The sequence below is a fragment of the Aricia agestis genome, chromosome 2 (genome assembly GCF_905147365.1).
Source record: "Aricia agestis chromosome 2, ilAriAges1.1, whole genome shotgun sequence".
Lineage (NCBI taxonomy): Eukaryota > Metazoa > Arthropoda > Insecta > Lepidoptera > Lycaenidae > Aricia > Aricia agestis.
In genome coordinates, this window is record NC_056407.1 from 7,320,521 (window position 1) to 7,337,670 (window position 17,150).

Sequence of the window (17,150 nt, forward strand, 5' to 3'; positions counted from 1 at the left end):
TTGTCCCATTTACCAGCAAAGAGGCCATGGTACGAACTTTATCTTTAATTTGTTGCCAGTTCGTAGCGATAGCCTTTGCTTTAGATCCTCGGCTGCTTCGATTGTCGTTGTTATTATAACGTCTGTTTCCTCATTGTAGTTATTAATGATCCAAGTTGTCTTCCCACATCCAGGAACCCCATTGACCCACGAGTAGTTGATGGGTTTCGCGAATATGTTCCAGTCCATGCTGGATTCGGGGTCCCCAGATAGGACTTCTGCCATTTCTAGTATCCTGTCTTACAGCATTATTCTGGTACATTCCGCTATTACCACTATTAGATCCTCAGATGTGATATATTTGAGCGTTCCCGTACGTTTTGATTCATCCTCGTCCAGAAGTCAGAACCACGAACCTGTTGTCCGCACTTAGCGCCGCCATATACTTCCCTGTCATCGCCCCGGCAATTATTGTGGAGGTGACATTGTCGTATATTGCAGCTTTTGCATCCTCGAGTCTCACTTCTAACAGCTTTTGATTTTTTCGCTGATAGGCCTGCATGATCTTATTGCAGGTCAAAAGCTTTATGGTCTTATTTGCTCTTATTATCGCCTGGAACTCGAGGAAGGCATTTATTATATGATCTTCATGGTTCTGGGCCAGTCTAAGTTTTGGCGGGAGCACTTGTCCGAAATCAGCTCTATATCTTTTGTTTTTATTTGCTGGTTTTTGTGGAGATGGTTCCCTCAAGTAAGCCTCTATTGCTGAAGCCTGCCGGTTTGTTTGTGACGCAGCCTTGATCTGAGAAAGGATGTTTTTACCTTGACTGTTTGGCTGCATTGCGGTTTTTTCACGATAAAGTACTTTTTTGATGGAACCCACAAACACTTAATTTGGCCATTGAATTTTTTGACTTCTTAATTTTATTTTTATCGCTCTGTTTCTCATCCTCTTTTTTGCTCTCCCGTGATGCTTGGAGTCGTTCACTTGCCGAGGATGAGCTCGCCTCGTCGTTGGGTTGGGAGGCTGTTGGCTGATCGTCATGATTCCTTTTGAGGAAGCTTAGGTCATCCCCTTTGTTCTCGTAGACGATTACCTCATGATGTTCTGAGGCTTTTACTATTCCATAGTAATTTGCCCTGCCTTTGTCCTGTCCCAGTGACATGGCGTCTACGCTGATTATTTTTATTTTATTTTATTATTTTGCAGGGTTGGCCAGCGAAGTTAGATGATGGGAGAGCTAGATATTTGCTCATTTTCATGCTCGTCTTTGATGTACATAGATTACTAGTATATATTTGTTGATGTACTCCCGTTTAGGATTGCTGCTAGTCCCGGTGATAGATATGTTTACGTGGTTGGGAGTGTAAATACGGCTGTATGTTATGCCTAATGTTTCCGTTGGATTTGACATGAAAAGAGGGATCGGCCTTAATTTGATTTTCGGTTCTCCGTGTGTTACGATTATTGTGGTTGAAACTGCCTGTTGTATTTCTGTGTGCATCTGTAATTGTGTTGGCGCGTGTGTTTCTCTTGGCATATGGGTGGATGTGAAGTGTGTCTGTATGGACGTTGAGGTTTGTGCTCGTGTGCTTTGTGTTTGATTTCGTGTATGTTGTGTTGATGTATGTGAAATTACGCGCCTTGGTGTATAGTATAATTTGTTGTGACCTGTGTATAACATTGAGCCATTTGCTGCCGCTGCACTGGAGACGACTTTGCTAATGAATACTATCAACAGTTCTCTGGTGGCTTTTTCCTCCATGATGGTTCATTAATGGGTTGCCTGACTGACTTAGAAATACAACTAGAAATGGAGCTACCATTTCTAGTTGTATTTCTAAGTCAGATCTGTAACTACCAAACCTTGGGCATTCAATTAGCAGGTGGAATATTGTCTCGTCCTTTGCGGGGTCACAAATGTAGGAGGGGCTGTCTTTAAGGTGGAAACGATACAAGTATGCTGCGAATCCTCCATGACCGGTCATAGCTTGCACGTGTGTAGGCGTTATTGTAACGTGCCTTAGTATTTCCCACGCCTTTCGAACAGTGGGGAAAAAAACTTTTGTGACCGATCCGGTCGAGGAGGATTGGTATCTCTCCTGCCACTTAGCTGTTGTTCCCTCCCTTATTTTTCTCCGTATATAGGACATTGGCACTCTGTTGTAATCGGAGGCCGTGTTTATGGTAAGTGCAGCCTTTTTTGCCAGTTCATCCGCTCTTTCATTTCCTGGGGTACCCACGTGAGCTTTTAGCCAGAATAGCCGCACTTTTCTGCCTTCCTCTGTTATGGCTTTTAGGTCTTTTTTCATTTCGATCGCAAGTGGGTGAGTCACCAAAGGATTTCTCAGAATGTTTAGCGACGATCTGGAGTCGCTCATGAGTCATGATGTTAATTAAGCTTTCCTTGGATGTCTTTGCCAATTGGATCGCTCTATAGAGCGCATAGATCTCAGATTGGAAGACCGTATTGTGCGGTTCTAGGCGGAAAGTGGAGTGTCTGGTTTCCCTACCGTTATTCCACCACGTTAGAGCAGCTCCGGTTTTCCCCTCTATTTTACTCCCATCCGTATATATTTGGGAGCCGGTTATTTGGTGTTCATCAGTGGGGCTTTGGCTTACGTCTTCCAGGCATTTGTACTCAGTTATGATGAGTTGCGATGGATGTGGGTTTTGAAGTGGTCCCACTTTAGCTTCCACTTCCCTGTTTGGTGGTAGGTATTCTTGTGAGTACCCTTTTTTTATTTTAAATAGGGTTGCCGCTTCGTGGATTCTCAGGTCTAGAGGCAGCAGGCCGGATAAGATTAGTGCCGAGGTAAGAGATACCGTGCGGTACGACTTACAGATTTTTTGGGCGAAACCCCTTTGCAGTGCGTTTAGTTGTTTTTTATATACAGGGTATAACAAAAATAAGTGATAATACTTTAGGGCGTGTACGTGTTCCTTGTAGAGAGTTAATTGTGAAAGTAGCAGCGCTGAAAGACCAAAATTTTTTTTCACTTTTGTATGGGGAAACTCGTGACGCTCGGGCCCTTGCCCATACAAAAGTGAAAAAATTTTTTCGTCTTTCAGCGCTGCTACTTTCACAGTGAACCCTCTACAAGGAGCATGTACACACCCTAAAGTATTATCACTTATTTTTGTTACACACTGTATAAAGCCGTAGATGTTTTTAGGGCAACCCTTTTTTATTAGTTGAGCATTTTTGCGTGGTGGCCAGCTCCACCACGCATTATCGAAGGCACCCTCTATGTCCAGTGAAATCATCAGCAGTATCTTTTTAGCTTTTACTTCTGCTTTGTGTTCCACTAGGTCGTAAAGGGCGTCCTCGGTTCCGCGTTGGGGTGTGAAACCATACTGGTTTTGATGTAGTGTAGGTAGGAGACGCCATTGTAATCTGGTGACGAAGAGTTTCTCTATGATTTTACCCAGTACCGAGAGCAGGCCGATCGGTCTGTAGGACTTGGGATGGGTGTAGTCCTCTTTGCCTGGTTTCCGGAGTATGCATACATACATGGGCCACTTTCCATTGTTCTGGGAAGTATTTTAAGTCTAGGCATTTGTTAGCTATTGTGTATTATTTATATATATATATATATATATATATATATATATATATATATATATATATATATATATATATATATATATATATATATATATATATATATATATATATATATATATATATATATATATATATATATATATATATATCACTTTTTATAGCAGCTATGCATATGTCTGCCGTTAATCCATCCTGACCTGGAGCTTTCTTTGGATTTTGTCCTTGCAGAAATTGATTGCAAATTGGTCGAAAAATTTGACCGATATATCGATATTTTTTTCGCGATATATCGAGACCGATATTGATATACAAGAATTGCTCGTTAAAAGATATAAGCGATAAAGCATTTAACGAAATAACCGAAATGACTGGGAGAATTTTAAATACTATCATTTTGAAAAAAAAAACACTGAAAATAAATACAAGGAGTGGGAAGTAACCCTTTATTAGGATATTGAAGATGAGATGAAATGAAAGTGCCTCTTCACTGTGATACCACTGCTGTAACTACATGGACCTAGAAAGTGGCGATGATTCTGTTTCCGGCTGCATTGTGGAATATTATTTGGATGATCATATTTTATTAAAATAACAAAACCCTGTTTTTCATTTATTTATTTTTTGTATTTTCTTAAATAAGTAGTTCCTTAATAAAAAAGGAGTGAGCGTCTCTCAGCTCTCACTGGTCATCAAAGTAGCTCTCAGGGAGAGGGTACTTAAATAATAACAGGTGTTATAAATTCATAATCCCACCAAAATATTAAATGTAAAAAGGAGCCAAGCAAAATATTGCATAGCCATGCAATATATCTGTCGTAAAAAGTTTTCAGATCACATTCAAGCCAAGCCTTATTTTGTAATTTAAATATGAAAAAAAAAATCTGCACTATAACCAAAATAAAATTAAAAAGCATGAAATAAAATTAAATTAAGAAATTTAAAAAAAAAACCCCGCCAAACAACTTTAAAAAGTAATGAAATAATATATTTTACTGATTATAAGTTGAAATAATTCTTAAGTGTAAAGTGATATTTTAGTCCATAATTGTTGTCAAGGTGCGTTGGGGGACCGCTAATGTAGATGTTTGATTTCACATAAAATTATAGTTGAAGGGTCAGTTCTCAGCCAACCGAATCGAGACAATCAGTGACATGGCGATACAAAATGCAAAAGATACTGTTGGCGGTTCCCCGACACACCTTGACAACAATTATGGACTAAAATATCACTTTACATTTAAGAATTATTTCAACTTAAAATCAGTAAAATATATTATTTCATTACTTTTTATAGTTGTTTGGCGGGGGTTTTTTTAAATTTCTTAATTTAATTTTATTTCATGCTTTTTAAACTTGTTTTGGTTATAGTGCAGAATAATTCTTATCAACAGGATACCATATTATATCCCAATATCATCTAGGAATGTCCTTTTGGATGAAACCGTCAATATGAGTCCAAAAATGAAACCTCCACTTTGGGTTCATAATATGGAGCTCGACTCCTATAGAATCCAGGTGATGCTGCAGCAGCAGTATGCAAAAATTTATTGATATTATTACTAGGTGACTGCCAGGTGATGCTGCAGCACCAGGTCAACTTTCGATTAATGTGTAAATATTCATAAATGTCACGAACTAGAATGCAATAAAGCCCACCAAACGACTGCAAGTTGATAATCGGCCCTTTAAGAACCAGATGAACCGCGATTTTTCAGCACGGAGCAGGCAGATGATGATGAACTATAGCTAAGAACACTCTCAATTAAGTCAGCTTTCAAACAAAAAAAACTAGATCAAAATCGCTCCACCCGTTTGGATGCTACGATGCCACAGACAGACAGACCGATAGACAGACACGTCAAATTTATAACATCCCTCTTTTTTGTCGGGGGTTAAAAAGTACATAAACTTATCATTTAAGGGGGGCTCCCATACAAATTTACGGTACGGAACCCTATGTACGCCAGTCCGACTCGCACTTGGCCAGTTTCATAATTTTTCCTTTCATTGTGGATAACGACCTACCTTGTTGCCAAATTTCAAGGTTCTAAGTCTGCTAGAAGTACCTTAGAATTTTGATGATCTGTCAGTCAGTGAGTGACAAAATGTAGTAACTTTGATCATCTGTAACTATTAAACTATTTATCGAAATGTTATGCAATTTGGAGGTTAAAATAGTTTTAATACTTGCTCCTAGTCACCGAAATTCTAATTCCCTAGCTTTGGTAACATCGAAGATAAAGGGGGTGTGAAAAAGCCGCGAACCGCTTCGAGAAAAGTATGCTACGGCCGTGCCTTTGCTAAAAAGCTTGGCTGGAGCACTGCCGTGCTCCCAGATATGTAACACTAGTGACTAGATGTCCCGGTGAACTTCGTGTCACTTATAAACCTTCCCTGGACTTCCAGGAATATTTTAAGACTAAAATTAGCCACATTGGTTCAACCGTATAATCGAATTATTGCATTTTTTATATAGTCCGTCAAGAAAGTGAAGAAATTAAAAAGTGGCTACTGGCAACATCGTAATGTCATCCCTTTTTTAGGTTTTAGGTTTAAAGATTCTTTATTTCTCAAAAGATTACAAAATCACTTTTTCAAAATTACAATCAAAATTTTTCTTAGATTGATTTGAAAGGAATGACACAACGATGTTGCCACTCTTTAATTTATTCACTTTCTTGACAGAGACAGACAATAGCCGTGTTCGTTTCATTTTTTCGCAGTTTGGCAGCTGACTGTCAACTTCATAATTGAGTGTCATATTATTTATAATACTAACAATTTCTGTCAGATTTTAGAATATGACACTCACACTGACACTAATTTTTAACTTTGCGCATGCGCAATGTGCATTGATAAAGGAAACGAACACGACTTATGACATATACAAAGATTATAATACTTTACATAGATTAGATTGTTTCTTGTAATGTCGTAAATTAAACACACACTATAACTACATCATAATTATTTCCAATTTTCTTAACTACATAATATATATAAATCATAATATTTAGAACGTGTTTTTTAAACTGTATTTAATATAAAGTACCTATCAAAATCTTTTATAGTGACTGGATACAGTGTGGCCATAACTCTCCAGTCTATAGTACCACAATCAATGACCTCAATGGATTTACATGGAATTATTATGTAGTTGTACGTAGTACATAATAATCAGGTTGGTGAAACTTTCGAACAAAAAAAAATTGGGTTCCAATTTTAAACGTAGCACCTAAACCAAGTTGGATAATCTGTACAATTTTTAAGCAATATCGACTGTGATTGGTTAATAAAAAAGACGAAGAAGAAGTTTAAAAATCAAAGTTCGATTTTCAGTTAGTGAAAATTATTTTATAGCAACTCTTTCGAAAATTGTAAATTAGTGGATTAATTATTGAAAAACGAAAGGTATATATTGAAACGTAAGGTATATATTGAAAAAAAAAAGCCATTGTAAAATGTAAATATAACCTTAAATTGATAAATTGAAGCAAAACATAACTATGTCATACCGTGTTCTAATACAAAGTTGTCATAGTGATTATTTGCATATTTGTATAATAATTTCCAACTTAAACTATAATAATATGAAAAAGATAGATAATTAATTATTTCATGGAAAATATTATAATGTATCAGTATGTATGCAGTTAATTTCTAAAATGTTGAAATGTGTGTATTGATTTATTGTAGTAATTATTTGCACGTTAAGGTTATTAACTATAATAATTTACGTATGGAAATGTAGTAAATGAAAAACTTTTCATTAATTTCAGATTTTTAGGTCCCTGTACTAGTTTACAACATTTTAGTTTGCAGGCAATGGTTGTTAAGGAGATTTAAGGAGGAGGAGAAGGAAGGTATGGGATTATGAGAGGTGCGGCCACTAAGGGAAAATCCTCTGATCAAGTGAGGTGGTATACAGCTGGCCTGAGCCCACGCGATAGATTTCAGCTGTCATATGTATAGGGTGTGACAAAACAAAGTAATAATACTTATGTGTGTATGTATAAAGATGCGCGTCCACTGGATCGGAATCGGAGCGTACGCAGCGGACGGATTTGTTGCCTAAACCTTGTGGATTAAATTTGTTTTATTGTTTTGTGTTTATTTAGCTATGTACAATAATTTTTATTGAAATAAAACATTTATTGAGCTCTTTTTTTTTTAATTTTTGGTATGTTTAGAGTGGAAGGTTTTGCACTTAAAAATTTTAACTTTAGTTTCAATTTAAAAAAATAATAAATGTTTTTTTTTCTTCTAAGTCCGACCTCTTGTTACGTAGTATATGACATTCTCTTTGATATTAATTCTATGTGGATTTATCACTGTTGAGCAAGTAATCTGTGCTGTTGAGTTTGAGTTTTGACTGTCAATTGTCACCAGTCAGTGGACTGTCACCAAATCACAACAAGTCAACGAATCTGCAACGTTTTTTTTTATAAACATAAAAAAATACATAATTAAAATAAACAAATAAATTTTATCGTGAAAAGTTAAGGATTTACAATTTTAATTTTTACCTTTATATAATATTATTTCGCGACACTTGTTACAAGGGGCATAACTGAGTTTATGAAAGTAAGTTTTTGTAGCTATTTTTTTTTTATTTGTTGTACAATTTAAATGAAGGCCGTATTTATAAAAAAAGAATAACCTTACCGCAAATATTGTACAGGGACGGAGCTAATGCCATTCAACATTTTGTACTTTGATTATATATACTTACTTGTATTTAATTTTAATGAAGTAAAATGTATCTACAAAAGTGACAAAAAAAAAATTCGAAATACCTTATATGATATACGAAGATACTCATATAAAAGTAATAGCAGACTTTATAACATATATTTAAATTGAAACTATCAAGCAAAATAAATTATAGTAGGTAGCTAAGTATATATTCAAGTGGCAATATAACTCTCATGTCAACAGAGCACCTGTAATCTGCAACCTTCCATTGCCTGATATATTAACGGCCATTCCCAATATTTGATCTATCTCTGGTTTTGCCCTACTAGAGATAGGAATAGCTCACAATTGACATAAAATATATGTCTCTAATGTCTAATGTGAGTTATTCCTATCTCTAGTAGGGCCAAACCAGAGATAGATCAAATATTGGGAACCGCCGTAAGTAAGAACATATTGTATGAAAGTGAACTGTCAGTGAATCAACTGTGGTTTTCCAGGGGTCATGCTATAATTTTTATCAAAAATCAGAGGTATTAGTAATTGCATAGATATTGCCTAACTGCCATAATTGAAAGGTATCAGTTATAAAGTGTGCAGTGATCACATACACTTTGCACTGTATTATTTACTAGATGATGCCTCCAACTCCATTGTGCTAAAATTGGTTCATCGCGCGAGAACTGTACGCTTTTCCGGGATACAAAGTATCCTTTGTCCTTTTCTGGGACTCAATGTATCGTCATACCAATTTTCAGCATAATTGGTTCAGCGATTTGGGTGTAAAATTAGTAGGATTTACAATAGACAACACAAATTAATTATAGACCTTCTATACTTTGAAGATTAGGATTTATTTTTTTATTTACAGTTGGAGGATTAACAGGAGTAATTTTAGCTAATTCTTCAATTGATATTACATTACATGATAGCTATTATGTAGTTGTTCATTTCCATTATGTTTTATCTATAGGAGCAGTATTTACAATTTTTGGTGGATTTATTCACTATTATATACTACAACATATTTTTTGTAATATGTGTAATTTATTAATACTAGATATTTTCAAATATACCTACCTCCTGCAACAAATTTTGTTTAAAAATATTTATAATTTATGTTAGAAAACATAGAAAAATGTCTTGTTTCTATGTAATTTTTGCAACTGTATGTTCTGCAATCACATATAATACAGTACAACTTTATCATGTTTTATTGAGACAACAGTGCTATCTCCTGGCAAGTGAACTATCAATTACAACAACATATATAAACAAAAGTGATAACATTGTTTTACGGATTCAATTACTATCATATTTAGCAAAACAACTAAGTATTAGCATTCCTGCACACTTTTGCCTCTTTTGAGATAATGATGTTATTTGACTGTTTAGTAATTTACGTAATCTGTAAAAAACTAATCAGATAACTGTTAAAAGTAGAGATGTTCCGATCATGACTTTGGCCGACTAGCCGACTAGCCGATTAGTTGGTTGCAAAGAATCTGACTAATCGGCCGACTAGTCGGCCAACCGATCATGGTTTTAGATGTTTTCGTAACGCTTTGTTTACTGCTGATTCACGGGTAAGTCGCATACGCCGCCTGCGAACGTGTCGGATCGTGTTTTGGTTATGTTAACGTCATGATATAAAGCTTTACCGCGGCAGTCCTCGAGTGCCACACGTATTTTTTTATTATAAATCTTTAGAATGAAGAAGATCTTATGTTGTTATTTAATAAATGTCATAGAAATTTATTTACAAGCCATTAATTTTAGAAACAATTCACTTAATTTCATAAATGAAAAAAAAAAGAAGTAAGTAATATCAATAATAGTAATATAGTAAAAAGCCGAATAGTCGGCGCTTTTTGCCGACTAAATTGCCGACTAGTCGCCGACTACAAAAGTGGCCGGATAGTCGGCTTTATCGACTGGCGACTAGTCGGCACATCTCTAGTTTTAAAAAGTCTTCTTAAAGCTTATAGGCACATCTATACTAATATTATAAAGCGGAAGAGTTTGTTTGTTTGTTTGAACATGCTAATCTCAGGAACTACTGGTTCGATTTGAAACATTCTTAGATAGCCAATTTATCGAGGAAGGCTGTAGGCTATATTTTACTACGCTAAGACTAATAGGAGCGAAGAAATAAAGGAAAATGTAGAAGAAACGGGGGAAATTCTTTGAAATTACTTATTATCTTAAGAACTACTGGATCAATTTTTATTTTATTTGGCACACATGAAGAATAGACCACGTAATGGGACATAGGCTATTTTTTGCGGAAAAAATGTACGGTTTCCGTGAAATTTCTAAATTATGCGGACGAAGCCGCGCGGAACATCTAGTTAATTATAATATTAAGTATTTTGCTAAACCAAACACAAACTTTTTTTGTGAGTAATGACATCTTTAAGTAAATGTATGTCTAATGTCTATTGTCTATCTTCTAATATCTAATAGGAGCACTTAAGTATCGAAACTTAAATTGTGTAACAATCGTTTACCCTCGTAATTAATATAACTACTGCTTAAACTTGCTAATTATAAATGATAAAATGACCATTCTGATAAGGATACATAGTGACAGTACTGAGCTATCTGCTCTTAGCGGCGTCTGTCATGCGCCCAGTTGATAACGTGTTCCAAACTATTTAATTGAGTACTTATTTCGAAACTTTAAAAGTGAGTGTTGCAGGTTACAGTACTAAAACTTTGGTCATTTACTGTTTGGTTGTGGTAATATTTTCCGGTTTTTAAATTTATCTCTATTTATGCTTAAACTCATCTTCAAAGACAAATCCTATTTGTATTCCTTTGACTACTGTTTTGTGCAGTGAGCGCTTATTGTAAGTATAAACAGAGGCACATAATTTTTTTCTTGAAATGCTAAAGTATTATATTTATGCGCATTGAAATTGACACTGCTATGTGTACCAATTATTACTGAGAAAACGTTAATTAAGTACTTCTATTTTGATTTCCCTAGGAGCTCCTCCTCCTCCAATTTACAATCGTGAAGTGGGCTAAAACGTAGTGATTAGTATATTCTCTTTGAAGTGGGCATCTTAGAACTTACCACGAGGCTAAGGCCTTAGTCTAGACAAATATAACCATAATATGAAGTTAATAATTGTGATTTATGGTGAAAAACCTATATCCACTTGCAGCCTTGTGCCTATTTATTATTTAATATTGGTTCGAGTATTACTTTCGGCTCTGTAAATAGTTAAGATAATACGTATAATACAGTATAATTTCATGGAAACACCATACTAGTAGTAGTAAAGTAGCCTGTGTATGTAAATACCCAATGCAAGGATCTTAATCCGTTTCGTAGTTTTTACGTAAACACTAAACACATAATATTATGATGTTATAAATCTATTAAGTTAGTAAAGAAAATCTTTAAAATTTAAGAGCTATGCCGTAACTAGCTATTTATTAAGTTTACAATTAGTTTCAGGTTGATGTGTAACCGCTAGCCGACATGTCCGCCGAAGAGGAGCCGGACGCGCTCAAGCTGTACTGGGATCACTTCTTCAAGTCTGAAACAGGCACTTACGAGGTTCGAATTTTAAATCTATGTTCAGACTTCAGACCATTGCATTGGAATTTGGAGTAAAGAATTTGCTGTAGCATGCGTTGACGTCAGCCTCTCTATTAGCTATGTCCACACTGTGCCTTTTTTGTTCATCAAGAGCATGCGTTATAGCCACAGTTATAGCGCAGTCAACAGCGCACATGAGGCATGCCCGCGACGCATGCATTCTGACCGTATCCAAAACTTTCGCTTGGTTCTTTTTTTTTCTGGAATTTCTTATGACCAAATAAGTCGCACATATTACACCTAGTAAAACGTTCTCGTCGCACATGTTACAATAATCTGGCAGACACTGCAACTGAACAAAAATGACACTGTTGGAGTTGCGTTCGTTGACAGATACAATTATTGAATGCGCCAAAACGAAAGTTGAATGAAAGAAGATGACGAAAATTGAAGATGAAAGTGCATAGTTAGGACATAGCTATTCAACCACTCTAAAAAATTACTTTTAAAATCTGTGTATTCAACGCTTGTTAATTTTTTTTTAAATATGAATCTTGTTTACAGAAGTCCACGTGGTTGGAATTATTCCTAGCAGAATTTATTATTCGGTTCAATGATGGCGCGGATGCCAAAAAACTTATAAACTTTTGGTAAGCACAACAACGCAATGCTTCTAACGTCTACGGTCTACCTCTAAACGCTCTTACAGACGAACGGCACTTGTCGACGGCAGTCGGTGGTACGCGTCGACGGCAGCCGTCGACAAGTGTAAGAACAAACAATGAAAACTCGACTGCAGTCGACAAGTGCCGTTCGTCTGTAAGAGCGTTTAGAGGTAGACCGTAGACGTCTATCTCCATGCCAATGCCACAAGCATTGGCATGGAGATACTTTCAGTTCCTATCCAACATCTATTACACGTAATGTAAGTTTTGACTTCTCAATTTCCGATCTTTTTTTATTAGTCCATTGAGTGGAGTGGTGACGCTGGTTGGGTGCGAGCTGTTGTGCGGCGTGCACCGGGTAAGCTCTTCCATCAACACACCGGCCGGGTCTGTCGTTCGGGATGACGCCCACAGCTCTGACCAGACAGACCGCGCTGACTGTCCCGATAAGGAACCTGCAGGTAAGTTAATGGGATATATCATAGATTATGGTGAACGACTTTGGTAAGAAATAAATATATATTATTACAAGTAGGCGGAACTTATTCTCTTCGCTATTTCAGAGGTACGATTTACGAATAATTCTGATAACTAAAACATAACTAAAACGCTAGTCGCGCTTAGCCTCGAGAATTCAACGACACCAAATATTGAACTCCTTCACACAAAGTGAAAATTATATAAGTAAATAGAAAATATAAATTAAACTCCTACCTACCAAAAACGTCAAACATTTTTGGTAGGACTCTAATTTTTTCAACAGCGTTGTTGATTAATGATTATTATATTACTTAACTTTTTGACGATAGAAAATTAAAAGCGCTAGTGAAGTGATATAACTCTTGGGGAAAAAAACCTCGGAAACCATCAATGCTTTTGCTGGATTTTGAGGTTGTAACGGATCAAACAGCGCAGAAATATTAAAAAAGCGACTTTGTTTTATAATATTATGTATAGATATAGATAGACGTTAAAAAAACCGCAAAAAAATCTATTGACGCCCAGGGAATACTACCGACGCCCTCTGCCTCGCTCTCTATTATGCAGGTACTAATAAAAAAGTGTCGAGGTCAAATATCGTTCTGTCTAACCTCCTTAATCCTTTCGCAACGCCGAACGCGCAATAAGGAACTTAGTTCCAATAAATAGACGACACCACCATGTTTAGCATGGCCACCTTACGAACGGTTTCTTTCTACAGAAGAATTGATAAAGTGACAGATTAAGAGCCCATATGACCCTAACTTGACTACATACATTAACCTAGATCTCAAAATCTGTAAGGTCTAGAAAACTGATTTTTTGACACAAGTAACTTCAGTTTATAAAGATTAAATGCTCAAGACGAAAACACGATTACTCAAAAAATGCTCGATAGTTTCTTTTTTACAAAAAACCTTGTTTTAGACACATTTTTGCTTGGATCTTCGAAGTTTGCTGTCTTTTCTTTAATATTTTTTAATATCTAAAAAGGTATTGATAAAACCTAAATTTGCTCAAAACACTTTTTTCATAATCATTATAGTTCGTCTTTTATTCAAGTAAAACTAACTCGGCGATGATTTCGCGCCGTCCTTTTTCACCTGGCATATGAAGAGAGAAGGACGATGTTTGATTTTTAGAGGTCAGGTGAGCTCTTAATAAAGGAAATCCGCCGTTTTGTCACTAAACTCTGAGTATGTCCATTCTTCTCCGTTTCTAAAGTTGTTAGGCTAACAGCTAAGCCTACAGAGGAACTACGAACTATCTTGTTTATCTCAAGTTGCATATAAGTGCACGTACAGCGTGCAAAAAATCCATAGGTACACAGACACGCCTTTCAGACACAAAATTTGTAATATAAACATCCGGTGGCATTTGGATTCGCAATATACCTGTTTACTGATATCTACCGATAACATCCTTCGATTGTTGGAATGAGGAAAATAATACAACTCGATTGACTACTAGTGAATGCTATTCGACGTTGCATAACATGCTCAAGCCAGTTGCTAAACTAGTGAACGTTAATTACTCGAAAGTAGAGATGTGCCGATCATGACTTTCGCCGACTAGCCGACTAGCCGATTAGTCGGCTGCAAAGAAGCCGACTAATCGGCCGACTAGTCGGCCAGGCCGGTCATGGTTGGTTGGTAGTTTCCGTAACGCATTTTTTCTGCTGTTTCGCGTTGCACACGCCGCCTGCAAACGTGTCGAATCGTGTGATGTTTACTTCGCGTACAATACTTTAATTTATTTCTATGGGGGATATTAGATTATCATAATATATATTGGATTCGAGATCATTGAGTCAAATATATTAATTTATATTGGATAATTTAATATAGACATACGATTCATTTCTTCCTTGATCATAGATTTTTGACATTTGCTGAGAGATTGGATCCAATACGGTCATAGAAATATGTGTTGCCAGTTATTTAATATAAAAAGAGTTTTTAATTTCTTGTTCGTTAATATGTTTCAAATAATGTAATGTAATTATTTTTCTAATTATATACTTGGATAATCTTGCTGAAATAACAAAAAACAAGCCATATTAAAAATGAGGATGTCTTTTGACAAATCGAATTCTCTGAGATCTAGTAACCCTGACGTCAATACCTGTCAGCGTTAGCGCTCTCTATTGAAACCACTTAAGACGTAAAATAGTATCAATGAAATATGATAATGTATTATCACAGAATATATATTAGTAGTACCAACAGAAGTCCAACTCGTGAAACCCGTTTAACAAAATAATAACTCATGCTGCGATACTAAACACACCGGCAAAATTAGAGGAACATAACAAAATTTTCAATTTTTTTGAAAATTGTTCACTGTTTTTTATATATTTATTTATTTATTTATTTACTAACTGATTATTAAAAAATAAATTTTATATAAATTTAGGGCATAAAAACGTGAAAAATAGAAAAAAATCGGCAAAAATCAAAAATTAAGAAAATCTTTGAAATTTCAGTAGTAAGTTTTTAAGTTAAATTCTCAATTTTTTACTAAAGAAATACATGGCATTTCTTATAAAAGCGTGTAATGCCTTCTATGGATCTCAAGAGGGCCTGGATACGATATTCCATGCTTGCATTTTGATTTTCAATCATTTCCTGTGGGATATTCTCCTACTCCCCCAGTAGCGTCAACTCGAGCTCCTGGACACATTTTGGACCGGAGTTTTAACTCGTACCGTTCACCCATTTATGTGCCACACGTCCTCAATCGGATCCACATCCGTAGACCGCACTGGCCTCTCCACCTGGGCTACACCAGCATCGTTTAGGTAATAATGCCCGATTTTTTTACTCTATGGACGCGCATAAAATTGAAGTTGCTACCTAAAACTGTGTAAAAGGCACACCGTGCAGTTCCAGGATGTCTGTGCTACAGCCCTGTACTGTCAAAGTACCATCATCAATAATCATTAGCTCCGTGCGGGTGCCAAATCATATGCCACTCACAATTTTCCGTTAAGTTTGATGGTCTATAGCGTTCTTTACGATCTATCCACATTCTTTATCGCCTGTCAACCAAATGTACACAGAATTTGTTTCCACCACTGTACAGCACAAGATTTCACTCACTTGTCTAATTTTGATGTTCACGCGCAAATCTTAGCCTGGCTCTTCGGTGTCCTGTCTCAAGTTTTGGTGCTCTTACAGGCACTTTTGAGTTTAATTTAACTTCTATAAGTCTTCTTCTTACTGTACAATCACTTACACGTACATCTTGGACCTGTTCCGACAGGTTTCGTGTCTGCATAGCAGTTTGAGGTCGATTTCTTAAGGTTTGTTTCCTTACAAAATGGTCATCCTGAACCATTGTCACCCGATATCTGCCTTGTTCTCGTCTCCGAACGTAAGATCCAGTCTCTATGTAGCGTTGAAACTTACGCTGGACCACGGAAGCCGATACACCTAAGGCCTAACTGACCGAACGGTAGGTGTGACTTTTTCTATCGTGGTTACAGCTCTAGTTGTCGCAGATGCTGGGAAATCACTAATTTTGTATCTAGGCAATGTGTTCTTCCAAAAACCAAACAATCAAATGAGCTGAGCATATCTTGCACCCCGCTAAAACGCCATTCTTATCAGGGACACTTACAACGTTAATCATCGAAAAACACTTATTAGGGCATAATTGCTATAAAAACCTGTCAACTTGCCAGTTTTGTTCAATATTTTATTTCTTAAATGAGCTTAGAAACTATAAAAAAGGATTTCACTCAGCCCGACCCACTTGAGTTCAAGTTGTGTATAAGTTCAAATTCCGACCGCGCAGTGTTAGGTGCCTACAATTATATTTGCCTACTTGTGCGCTCCCTTTCTATCGCGTAAGAGGTACCCTTTCTGACGAAATCAAGATTGTCACCTTTTAGAAAATAAAATAATCTACTTTTAATTACTATAGTTATTAATAGCAAACTTTTTTATAGTAATAATAAAATTTTAGTAACCCAACGTATATTTTATGATATACGTTTTATATATTCGATTATAGTGTAGGAGCTGGTCAGGAATTTTTTACAACTTAAACATAGTAACTTGTGTTTATTTATGTGTAGTATGCGGTTTATTTGTAACAAATTGGTTTATTTGCTATGTTTGTGTATTTTTTTTAAATCTTTTTTTTTTTAATTTTAAAGTCTTAAATTACTTTATTGAAATATTTTTTTGATTTTTTCAATTGTTC

At 35.9% G+C, this 17,150-nt stretch overlaps 1 protein-coding gene across 3 annotated transcripts in view; it reads left to right on the top strand.

Moving 5' to 3' along the window:
• The first annotated feature begins 8,032 nt into the window (after positions 1 to 8,032).
• Positions 8,033 to 17,150, top strand: part of LOC121739343 (lysosomal-trafficking regulator) — a 77,571-nt gene continuing 68,453 nt past the window's right edge. Inside the window, exons 1-4 of one of the 3 annotated variants that reach the window (XM_042131763.1) lie at positions 8,033 to 8,046; positions 11,713 to 11,814; positions 12,361 to 12,446; positions 12,762 to 12,922. In XM_042131763.1, the coding sequence (XP_041987697.1) occupies positions 11,737 to 11,814; positions 12,361 to 12,446; positions 12,762 to 12,922 (325 nt within the window). In that variant the 5' untranslated portion in view covers positions 8,033 to 8,046; positions 11,713 to 11,736. The other 2 variants (XM_042131747.1, XM_042131755.1) reach the window with 2 other exon arrangements.